The sequence below is a fragment of the Musca autumnalis genome, unplaced genomic scaffold (genome assembly GCF_047663935.1).
Source record: "Musca autumnalis isolate F117 unplaced genomic scaffold, ASM4766393v1 scaffold_4, whole genome shotgun sequence".
NCBI classification, from domain to species: Eukaryota; Metazoa; Arthropoda; class Insecta; order Diptera; family Muscidae; genus Musca; species Musca autumnalis.
Genome location: NW_027411977.1, coordinates 159,986,073 through 159,998,852, shown reverse-complemented (window position 1 = coordinate 159,998,852; position 12,780 = coordinate 159,986,073). Strand labels below are relative to the sequence as shown.

Genomic DNA, 12,780 nt, shown 5'->3' with positions numbered 1-12,780 from the left:
CCACAGTTTATTGACATTTGAGCCCTTTTTATGGCATTTTCCATCACTTCGGCCAAAACTTCCGGCGATAGGTCCTCACATTCTTGACGGATATTGTCTTTATGAGCTGAAAGAATCTGAGGCTTGTTGACGTAAACCCGCGACTTCAAAAAGCCCCACAAAAAGAAGTCTGATGAAAAATCATCATAACGAAATAATGAATCATCATGATGAAAAATCATAAATAGTCACCAATATTCCGCGTTCTGGAGCAGTGTAGCGTAACATTGTTTATTAACGTGTATTTCGCATGTGTTTGCTACACAAATATTAAAACAGAACTGACATTAGGGGCCAATCGCAAAATTTATAGCATTTTCTGATAGGAGGATTACTTTTGCTATGTATAAAAATATATGTAACTATCATTGAATAAAAACTATGTTATGTACTACAAAAATAAATACATTGCTTATTGCCTGCTTATAGACGGGGAATTTTATATGTGCACCCAATTGTTCTTATAAGCGGGTTTTGTATATATGCACACTGAAAGAAAAAGCTACGTAATATGAATGAAATCCTACGTTGTATCAATGAAATTTGTCATTGATTTTGAGCCAACGTAGAGCTTCATTGAATAAATGAAAAAAGTTTCATTGAGTTTCATTGAAGTAAAATTAACGAAATTGTTCATTAATGCAATGAAACTCCTTCATTGATGCAATGAAACTTTTCCGTTAATGCAATGAAAATTTTTCATTATAGCAATGCAATACTTTCATTATTGTAATGACACTTCTTCATTTAAGCAATGAAGCCTTACGTTGGTTCAAAATCAATGAAAAATTTCATTGATACAACGTAGGATTTCATTCATGTTATGAAGTCATTTCATACTCACGTAATGAACAAAAATGAAGTCAATGCTAAATATGTTTATTTCATTTTATTGCAATTAGTTTTGACTATTAATACAACAAGTCATATTTAATACCTCAGGTATTAAGCACATTCTTGATAGTTGTCATCTGTAAGTAAAATTGAAACAATAAACAAATTGCTAACAAATTGACTGGTTTTCTAAACAATAACTTACCTCCAATTTTTGCCGCTGAGTCATCCCCTGCGTACGTCCACGATGTTAGGATACAGCATTTTTTTCTTAAGGGAGTAGTGCTTCATTGGCCACGGACAGTCTCCGTAATTCCACTGATCATTGGATTTTCTAGTTTTTATCTCCATTGCAACTATAAATGAAAATTAAAAAAGTAAATAAACGAACACATAAAAACTAAAAAAAATAATTTAACCAATATTTGAATTTTCATTTCATATTATTAAATTATTATATTTCATACTTACTTTCAGCGAAGTTAATTATCCTTTTGAGCGTTGCATCTGTAAGCAAAATTGAAAACCATAAAACAATTTTTAGTAATTTATCTGGTTTTCTTTCTAAACATTAACATACCTTTAACTGTCGCCGTTGGACAGAAAACTATACAACAATACAACATTTTCTGTTTCTAAGTGAGAGATGCTTCGTTGGCCAATGGTAACAGTTTCTCCGCCATCCCACTCATCTTTAGATTTTCTATTGAATGATTCCATTACAAGAAAAATATAAATGAAAATTCACTTAAAAGAACAACTGAACACCTAAAAAATAATATTTACATTTTCTTTTCATGTTAAACACATCACAGTTTGAAAAGTTGAAAAAACGTAAAATAACTTTTTTTCATCCACACTTGACTGTGGTTTAGTGCAAACTAAAACAATGTTCATGAACATCTTTTGATGTAGTTAAGAAAGCGGTGATTGTTTAACAAGCAGAAAAATACGTGTTGGTTTTTTCTGCTTGTTAAATACTCAGACACAACCACAAATGGAGTTCAATGAACGACAATACAAACAATAACAAAGAACTGAGAAGAGCATTCTTTTTAATGTGGATGAATATTTATGTATACCAACGCCATTCAGCGACAGTAGCGAATTTTTGTACAGTTGATGACGTTTCTGCTAGTTTTGGCAAATATTCATGCATACATATTTATGTATGTGATTCTATACATATGTATGTAGTCAATATATAAATGTGTTCTTTTTATGATTGTCAAAAATTTAATTTGTTTAATAAAGACAAAATAATTAGAAGACAAATTTTGTAACTTAACAGATTTACAAAGAATGCAAAACGCAAAATGGAATTTCAAAAATGTTTCACTCATTTAATGAAACTCTTTCATTTATCTAATGAAACTCTTTCATTTATTTAATGAAATTGTTTCATTAATTTTTAAAGCAAATAAAACACATCGAATATATAAATTTTTCGCCATTTTTTTAAAAAGATGTTTGCGTACTAGTGTATTTAGCCCATTCTATTTATTTTGAATTCAAAACATACATATTTTTCTTAAATTTATAGAAAATAAAAGTTTCATTGCATCAATGAAATCCGTTTCATTTATACAATGAAACCAAAAATTATTGAATTTTAAATAACGTAAAGTTTCATTGCATGAATGAAACATTTCATTATATTAGTGGAACGTTTCATAGCATCAATGAAAAATAATCAATGAAACCCGTTAATTGATACATCGAAGCATTTTTCTTTCAGTGCACTCATTGTGCTAATAAGCGGGATTTCGATATAAGAATTTCCCGCTTATATGCACTGTTTTGCTTGCATTTTTGGCAGTGCTTATATCCGGGAAATACTGTAGTTTTAAAATTTATAGTTATTGCCATTTTAAAAATTGAGTGCATATTAAGCAGACTCAATTCGAACATACTCACTGAGAGGATTTCTTTGTATATACATTTATTAGTCTATGGGGGTAAACTACAGCTACAGAATCCTTTTCTACAGCCAGTTACAATGCTGCTTGAAAGTTAGTATATAAAAATTAGTAAGATTTAAATTAGGAACATTTATTCTAAAAGATGATATAAGGAACATCTCCATTTAAAATCTTAAAAACCACTATAGCATTAAGCATACATAGTACGTAAACTTTTTAATGTTGACAGCCTCATTAGTTTTAGCCTGCTGGTATACCAGGAAACACAAAATCATTGTTCCAATTTATGTCCTTAAGTGCTAAAAGTAGGAATACCAGAGCAGTACAAAGCTGTTTTGTATCGTATGGATGGATCTATACAATTCGGCTTTGGTCTTGATCATAAATGCTAGTTCTTCGTTGAGAAGTTTTTCATAATTTCGATATGGGTCTTTTGTATTTTCCACCATATATGTATTCCCTAGAACAACAGCTGTTTGGATCTCAAGTTTTAAAAACGCCCACATCTGGGAAAAATAGGTCCCTAAACTATACCCCAAAAACAAGAGCTTTTAGGAAAGAACTGCTTTCGGATTTAAAAATAAATAGCTAATTTTCGTTAGAAATGCAAAATATCGAATAAAACAAAAATCGTGTTGGCCATTGCTACTGTTGAGCTGAGATTATGTAATGTCAGATTGGTATGAATTGTGTAGTCTATGTTTACTTCTTGTTTCGTAATCCACTCAAATTTTCTTGTCCTTAGTACCTTCCACAGTGTAGATTAATCTAGATTAAAATATGAGTATCACAAATATTAATATTGATATTGCTGAAAATTGCTAAAAATAATTTTTGTTATTGTTTTTTTATTTTCAGATAAATTATGCTAAAGCAATCTTTGATGAACGCGAGCATTCACTGACAAATAATTGATTTAAATTTTGAAAAACAAAAGTGTTATGTTACTGTTATATAATTTTTGTAAATAACATGCAGTTTAATAAAATTTATATATAACATTTCCCATTAGTATTTTACTTATTAGGTAATTGTTGCCTTTGCTAAGTGTTTGTAATTGTGTAGTTTTCTTAATTGTGGGGGCTCCTATTTGCTAGCAACGAGACGTCTGTTAACAATTACAAAATATTTAATTTCTTTCATCAATGCATTTGCATATTTATCATCACACGTTTGATGAGAGTTAAGCACAACAAGTATCCCAAACATATAGGGAATTGACATTGTATACCTCATTTCAAAGGTAAACGCTAAGATTAAAACACAAGTCATCTAAAAGGGATCGTGACGGAAGCTCACAGATTATTATTCAAAATTAGCATGAAAATATCATAAAACACAAAAATTGATGTCTGAAAAAATGAAAAAAGTAATGATGTAACTCGGCAACACATGTTATAGAAAATGTAATACCTAATCCTCAACACATGTTTTGAAAAATCTAATAGATAATCAGCATTATTTACAAATGTTTTTAAGTACAAAAACAACGTTTCAGCACTGAAGTCTGTATTAACTCACAGTTTATCTTTTTTCAATACCTTTTTCAATTCAACTTTATAGCATGTTCCCACGAGCGTTTGAATTACGTTGTTCGCTTGTCGAACGACGTACACGAATTAACCCGTTTCCACGACACCATTCGTCATTCATAGGAACATGCTTCACTCTTTCCCACTTCTTGTTTTCTGTTTTTTTTGAGATTTTTTTTATTCTTTTTATTTGCAATCTATTTAAAAGAAACATTCATTCAGCAAATTTAATAATTACTACAATATAACAAAATTGTTAAGCCCATTGGATTTAACAATAAATACATATTACAATTTTAATTTTGGATTATATATTTTATTGTTATTTTTATAGTTGACCTTTGGACTGTTTTAAACATGTATGTTTTGTTTGGCTTTAGGTCAGAATAATTAAAAAACAATGGGTTTTGTTTTTTACATAATTTTTATTTTCCAATATTTCGACTTTCTTTGAAAGTCATCATCAGGGATTTTTCCTTTTTTTTAAAGAAACAAATAACAAAGTTTTTGATATAAAAATATAAACAAAAATTATAAATGTTAAAAGATAATTACATTTACTTTTCTTCTGCTAAACAACTATCGGACACATCCTCCTTCTCACTCGAGTATTTTCCAACTAATCAATGCTTTTTATTGTATTTTTCTATAGTGTTTCGGTAAATTTGTGCACAGAGTTCTGTGTCCATCTTGTAGTTAATTCTTTTTTCTATTGGTACATTAATTATATGCAGCATTTCAAGCATGTATCTGCGTTTGTAGTTTGTTTCTTGGGTTAGAATTTCCACATCATTGAAATTCGGAGTGTGCCCCGTGGTTGCACAATGTGCTCCAAGATAGTTTTCTGCTCCAAAGGCTTGTTTCTGGCTCTTTGGTCAGACTTATGACCACTTATTCTAGTTTTCAACTTTGTCTTTGTTGTGCTCACGTATACCTTGGGGCATACGTTAGACGAGTCACCATTACATTTAATTTTGTATACTATATTAGATCTGTCTTCGATGGGAACTTTCGTTTTTGTGCGACTGAAGAAGGTATTGTTCGTGTTACTGCTTTTTGTGGCCAATCGGTATTGGTTGTTATTATAGAGATTTGAACGAGAAAATCTTTCGGAGAATCCTGGGACATATGTAAACCGTTTATAAATCTTTTGGTCTGTGTTGTCAATTTGCGGAGTGGTTGAATGCTTAATCAATTCGTTGATGGTTCTTTTGGGAAAGTCATTCATTTTTAGTATTTCCCTGATTTTCTTTTTGTTTTTTGTGTGAAATTGCTTATCACTGATATTTAAGACTCTTTTAATAAAATTTGTTGCTGTGTTTATCTTGATATTTCGTGGATGCTTTGAATAATAATTCATTAATCTTCCCGACGCTGTTGGTTTCTGATACCAATCCAGTAAAAGCAAGTTCCCTCGTCTATGTATCTTGGAGTCAAGATAAGGCAAACAATTGTCAGTTTCACACTCCATAGTGAACTGTATTTGTTTATTAAATGCGTTCAAGGATTCTAGTGTTTTATCAACATGGTCTTGGTTTACTATACAGAATATGTCATCGACATATTTTGTTAAGATTCTTGGCTTTACTGACAGTTTGTTCAAGGTTTCATCCAAAAGTTTTTCCATAATGATGTCTGAAATTATGGGAGATATGGGTGAACCCATCGGCATTCCTTTCTATTGTTCGAAAATCTTTCCTTCATAGAGGAAATACCGTGCATCCTTAATGCAGAGGGTCAGCAAGTCTATAAAAAGGTTTTGGGGTATCTTTGTGTGTTCTCTTAATATATCCCATTTTTCTTTTATTGTATTCAGTGCCAGATTTACTGGAACACTGGGGAATAAGGACACCACATCAAAAGAAATTAATATTTCACAATTATCAATATGTTGCCTATTTATTTTGCTTTTAAAGTCTACAGCAGCCTTTATGTTATATTTTGAGTCCACTGTTAGGACCTTTAATATTGTTGCCAAATATTAGGGGAATTAACAAAGGAACAAATTGGGCGTAGAGGAATATCTTTCTTGTGGATCTTGGGGAGTCCATATATTTTTGGGGGAACAGATGTTCTATTAAGTAGTTTGTTTTTTTTTCTAGCTCAGTAATTACCCCTAAATCAAATAATTTTGTGATTGATGTATTGCATTTTTCTTGCAATCCTGACGTTGGATCCTTCCTTAACCTCCTATGGGTGCACATGTCACCGAGTATTTGTTGCATTTTCGATTCATAATCGGTTTTTAGCATATATATTTTATAAAACTCATTAAATAAATGGGAGGTCTAAAAAATGTTTTCTTTTCAGTCTTCTAATTTCATCTGTGTCATCTAATAGATTGATTGCTAATACATTCGAATGGTTACCTATCGATTCCGTGTTGCGTTGCTAGTTCCAATTTTTCCATTACGTATGGCAAAAGTCGCCCGACGACGTCAAATTCTGTCGCCATAAAGTTCATTTTCCGGCGACAACAAATTAGCTGTCGGCATGCATTTTTACAAACGAAAAATTGAAACGTAAATAAAATTTTCTTTTATTTTAACTGAATTTATTTAATATTATATACGTTTTTTGGTGTTTCAGTACTTATAAGGGTAAAAATTACTACAAAACAGCAATTTGAAATGCTGCTTGACAAAGTGGAAGCCTAGCCAAACGTAGATCGAGGAGTCAGACTTTTTGGCGAAACTAAAGCCACTTTTGATGGGGTGTGGAAGGATGTTGCGGAGCAATTAAATAGTTGTGTGCGTACACCAGATGAATGGCACAGAGTATGGACTTAAATCCAAACTAAAGAAAAAAATGTCTCAAAATAAGAAGAACATTACAGCTACAGGAGGTGGACCATCACAAGAAATATCTTTGTCGTCGATGGAGCAAGCGGTAGCAGACTTACTGCAAATTAATATGCTTTCAAATCTGGCAGGTGCGATCTACGGAATTGAAGAGACATGGGATGATAATAACAGTGAAATTGGACAATCTGCTGAGGTAGAAAATGAAAAACCTCAAAATGAAGTAGAAATTGACAACGTACTTGCCAACGAAACGTTTAAACTAAAAAATCCTTTTCTATTCAGATATGAATGGCGAACATCTTCCTTTGTTCCCATTATATGCACGTGTGTTCCGTCAATGCAACCGACCACGCCCAGGAAATTTGTTTTCGAATAAAAATAGTTTTTATTTTGCCACTTTTCCTCTTTTGTTAATTTGGAAACAATCCAAATTAACAAAAGAAGTAGAAATTGACAACGTACTTGCCAACGAAACGTTTAAACTAAAAAATCCTTTTCTATTCAGATATGAATGGCGAACATCTTCCTTTGTTCCCATTATATGCACGTGTGTTCCGTCAATGCAACCGACCACGCCCAGGAAATTTGTTTTCGAATAAAAATAGTTTTTATTTTGCCACTTTTCCTCTTTTGTTAATTTGGAAACAATCCAAATTTTACACTGTTTTTCCTCTATTAACTCCAGAACTTCACTTAATACCTTTGGCAATGTGGGCTGAGCCATCCCGAGGTTAAAATCATTGCCATGGGCAGCACACACTTTAAGGAGTGGCTGTTTTAAAGTGATTTTTCAGTGCCTCTACTATATAAAGTACATTTTTTAAATTTTGTCCAGAGACGATAGACGACGTACTGTTACGAATGTAACTGATAGGTTTAAGTTAGTTTAGTTTAATTTCCGTTAATTTAAAAATTTGAATTGTAACGTAAAGTTTTTATTACGCAGTTACTTTATTTAAGCAACAACAACTACCATGTAGAACTCTCTTCATTATTCTAGATGTTACTTTACCTTTCATTAATGTGCTTTTATTTTGTTTTGGCATAATCATGTAATTATTGTTTAGTTTGTTACTTCTTTGCACTTGTTTGTTGTTGTTACGTCATTACTGTGCTTGTCGTCCAATTGTATTCCCCCATGTATGTATGTGAGTATGGTTGTTCGCTTAGTGCGAATGTGCGTCTGTGTGTTCGCTGCACAGATTCGAGATGTTGCCATATGTGTTCTGGAGGACTCTAGAACAGGGAGACTTTGGGGTATAAATACTGGGGAAATGGCAATGACGGAGTAGTTGTGTTTTAAGCGTTGAACTGAACAGATCGGTTAAAGAATAGCTGCGTGCTAACTAGAGACTTGCTGTGTGCTTAGTAATTAAAGTCGGTTCTGAATAAGTGTAATAAAGTAAATAAAGCATTGTAGAAACGTAATCTAAAACGAACCCTGTTTTATTTGGTACAAATCGTACTGGGGAATAAAACAACGTCTACACGGAGATTAGTTAAATCTAATTCCGTAACAATTGGTGTCAGCAGTGAGATTACGATCATCCTACAATGAAGTTTAAGGATCTACGAGTGGAAGACTTGAAGAAGGAGCTAAGTAAGTTGGAGTTGTGTTCTACTGGCAACAAGGCCGAACTACAAAAACGCTTGTTGGAAGAGTTCGAGCGCCGTGGAATGAACATCGATGAATATGAGTTCGACGGTAAGGAGGAAGTCGAGTTACCGGCAAAGGGCGAATCCACTGTTGAGGAAGTTTCATCGGTAGCTGCCAGGGGTGACGATTTGAAATCAATGCTGGCTATGATTATGCAGGAAATGAATAAGAAAAGTGAAGAAAATTCCAAAATGATGGAGAAATTAGATGCTAAAATGGAAGAAAATTCCAGTAAAATGTTAGAAGAGATGTCTAGAAAGAATGAAGAAACTTCTAGACTTGTGATGGAAATGAAAGCAGAAAATTGTCGAATGAGCGAAGAAAATTCCAGAAAATTGGAGGAAAGATTTGCCAAATTCGACGACAAATTAGAGGAAAAGTTAGAAGAGAACTCTAGAAAAATCACCGAAAACTTAATGGCAGAGAATTCTAGGATGTTTGAAGAAAATTCAAGAAACTTAAAAGAGGAGTTGGAAGAGAATTCTAGAAAAATTAACGAGAAACTCGAGAATATCACGATAGTGATTGAAAAGAGAGTAGAAAACGTGGAGGTACAAATTAAAGAGTTGGATAAAAAGATTTTGTCTGTTGACGAGAAATTTCTGGCTCAAGATGAGAAGATTCTGGGCATAGAAAAGAAAATGTCGGAACTGGAAATTAAAGGCGGTCCAGTGAGAGCTATCCATAACGCGTTAAAAATTAAGCCTCCAGTGTTTGACGGCTCTACCTCTTTCAATGTGTTCAAATTACAGTTCGAGACAGTGGCTGCTAGAGATTCTTGGAACGACAACGAAAAGGCGGTATCACTCCTTATGGCATTGAAGGGTGATGCTGCTGACGTATTACAGAGTATTCCCGCCGCTTCTAGGAACAACTATGGAGATATAATGGCTGCACTTGAACGTAAGTACAGTAGTGAACACAAGCAAGAGATCTACCGAATGGAACTGAGGGGAAGAGTCCAGAAGCCAAAAGAGACCTTACAAGACTTTGCGGCTGATATAGAGCGATTGGCGCAGCTGGCATATCCAGGAGAGACACATCCATTGGTGGACCGCATAAAGATTGAAACATTTGCTAGTGGTATTCGTGATCCAGAGATAAAATTTGCGACGTATGAGGCACCGATGGGAACATTTGCAGAAACCGTGTCATTTGCCCTGGCCCAAGAAACCGCGAAGATGCTCGTGAAACCTAAAGCTTACAACGTGCGGAGGCTGCAAGTTGAGGACAACAATTCCCAGACCGTTGTCGACCTGCTGAAGGATGCACTGATGCGTGTGAAACGAGGGGCTGCTAGAACGAAAAAGACTTGTTATAATTGTCGGAAAATTGGACACATGGCCCAAGAATGCAGATTGCAACAAGCAAGGCCCAGATCAGCCTCATCGCCTTCAAAAAGTGACGACCAACCGGTGGCCAAGAATCTGGAAAGAGAGACATCAGGTGAATCAAATAAAGTGAATTCCGTCAATCACGAGACGCCGCTGGCAGAGGATGAAAATGATGGTCCCACAATCTCTATAGCCATAGTCCAGCAGAAGAATCACAACTTAACGGTTAAAGGCTTCGTCAATGGTGTATTGCGTACCTTGACATTGGACACCGGTGCAACAAAGTCCATTATTAGACCGGATTTGGTAAAAGGGAAGGTATTGCCATTAAATGGAGTCAAATTGCGGACGGCCACAGGCGAGACTACAACGGTTTATGGAAAGGCCTACCAACGGCTGAGCATGGGTAGAAAATCTGAAAATTTCGATTTTATAGTGGCCGATATTGTGGACGAAGTTATACTTGGCGTGGACTTCATGATTGCCTTCGACATCAACCTGGACATAAAGCACCGTGTGATGACTTGGTCCAATGTGGAAATACCGATAAATGTGGGCTACAACGAGAAAAGCCCAAAGGCAGAATCCGGCGAGATTGCTGTCGATGTCCGTACGCTGAAGGTGGAAGCCGCCGACAAATGGCCCGTAGGAAAGTGGAAAAATCTCGCAACGAGGAGGAAAAAGCGAAGATGTACGTCGAGGAAAGGTCCATGGAAAAGCGGCCGTACAGCAAGGAAGGACAAGTCTGATGAAGACCAGGTGGCACTTAGGAAGGTGACCACAAAGAAAGAAGGTATAACGTCACGATTCCTGGAGAGAAGGCAACGTCGTCCAGAAGAGCAAAAGACCAAAGCTGACGCAGTAGAGGGTACCTCTAAATCGGTTGCCAGCACTACGGAACGAGAATTGCGTCTAGTCGAGAGGAACAGGCTTAAGCGGGAGGCAGTGTTACCAATGCCCATACCACAGAGAGGGAACTGTGCCTATTCGGGACGAACAGGCTTAAGCGGGAGGCAATGTTACGAATGTAACTGATAGGTTTAAGTTAGTTTAGTTTAATTTCCGTTAATTTAAAAATTTGAATTGTAACGTAAAGTTTTTATTACGCAGTTACTTTATTTAAGCAACAACAACTACCATGTAGAACTCTCTTCATTATTCTAGATGTTACTTTACCTTTCATTAATGTGCTTTTATTTTGTTTTGCCATAATCATGTAATTATTGTTTAGTTTGTTACTTCTTTGCACTTGTTTGTTGTTACGTCATTACTGTGCTTGTCGTCCAATTGTATTCCCCCATGTATGTATGTGAGTATGGTTGTTCGCTTAGTGCGAATGTGCGTCTGTGTGTTCGCTGCACAGATTCGAGATGTTGCCATATGTGTTCTGGAGGACTCTAGAACAGGGAGATTTTGGGGTATAAATACTGGGGAAATGGCAATGACGGAGTATTTGTGTTTTAAGCGTTGAACTGAACAGATCGGTTAAAGAATAGCTGCGTGCTAACTAGAGACTTGCTGTGTGCTTAGTAATTAAAGTCGGTTCTGAATAAGTGTAATAAAATAAATAAAGCATTGTAGAAACGTAATCTAAAACGAACCCTGTTTTATTTGGTACAAATCGTACTGGGGAATAAAACAACGTCTACACGGAGATTAGTTAAATCTAATTCCGTAACAGTACTAATTTTACTAAGATTATGAGATTATGTAATGTCAGATTGGTATGAATTGTGTAGTCTATGTTTACTTCTTGTTTCGTAATCCACTCAAATTTTCTTGTCCTTAGTACCTTCCACAGTGTAGATTAATCTAGATTAAAATATGAGTATCACAAATATTAATATTGATATTGCTGAAAATTGCTAAAAATAATTTTTGTTATTGTTTTTTTATTTTCAGATAAATTATGCTAAAGCAATCTTTGATGAACGTGAGCATTCACTGACAAATAATTGATTTAAATTTTGAAAAACAAAAGTGTTATGTTACTGTTATATAATTTTTGTAAATAACATGCAGTTTAATAAAATTTATATATAACATTTCCCATTAGTATTTTACTTATTAGGTAATTGTTGCCTTTGCTAAGTGTTTGTAATTGTGTAGTTTTCTTAATTGTGGGGGCTACTATTTGCTAGCAACGAGACGTCTGTTAACAATTACAAAATATTTAATTTCTTTCATCAATGCATTTGCATATTTATCATCACACGTTTGATGAGAGTTAAGCACAACAAGTATCCCAAACATATAGGGAATTGACATTGTATAACTCATTTCAAAGGTAAACGCTAAGATTAAAGCACAAGTCATCTAAAAGGGATCGTGACGGAAGCTCACAGATTATTATTCAAAATTAGCATGAAAATATCATAAAACACAAAAAACTTGATGTCTGAAAAAATGAAAAAAGTAATGATGTAACTCGGCAACACATGTTATAGAAAATGTAATACCTAATCCTCAACACATGTTTTGAAAAATCTAATAGATAATCAGCATTATTTACAAATGTTTTTAAGTACAAAAACAACGTTTCAGCACTGAAGTCTGTATTAACTCACAGTTTATCTTTTTTCAATACCTTTTTCAATTCAACTTTATAGCATGTTCCCACGAGCGTTTGAATTACGTTGTTCGCTTGTCGAACGAATT

The 12,780-nt window shown here is 34.3% G+C and overlaps 1 protein-coding gene across 2 annotated transcripts in view; it reads left to right on the top strand.

The window, feature by feature from the left end:
- Positions 1–12,169, top strand: part of Vps13D (vacuolar protein sorting 13D) — a 672,569-nt gene extending 660,400 nt beyond the window's left edge. Inside the window, exon 19 of one of the 2 annotated variants that reach the window (XM_073982994.1) lies at positions 12,025–12,169. In XM_073982994.1, coding sequence (XP_073839095.1) covers positions 12,025–12,081 — 57 coding nt within the window. In that variant the 3' untranslated portion in view covers positions 12,082–12,169. Of the gene's footprint in view, positions 1–3,653; positions 3,797–12,024 lie in introns of those variants that run through there. The other variant, XM_073982993.1, reaches the window with a different exon arrangement.
- Positions 12,170–12,780: the final 611 nt, after the last annotated feature.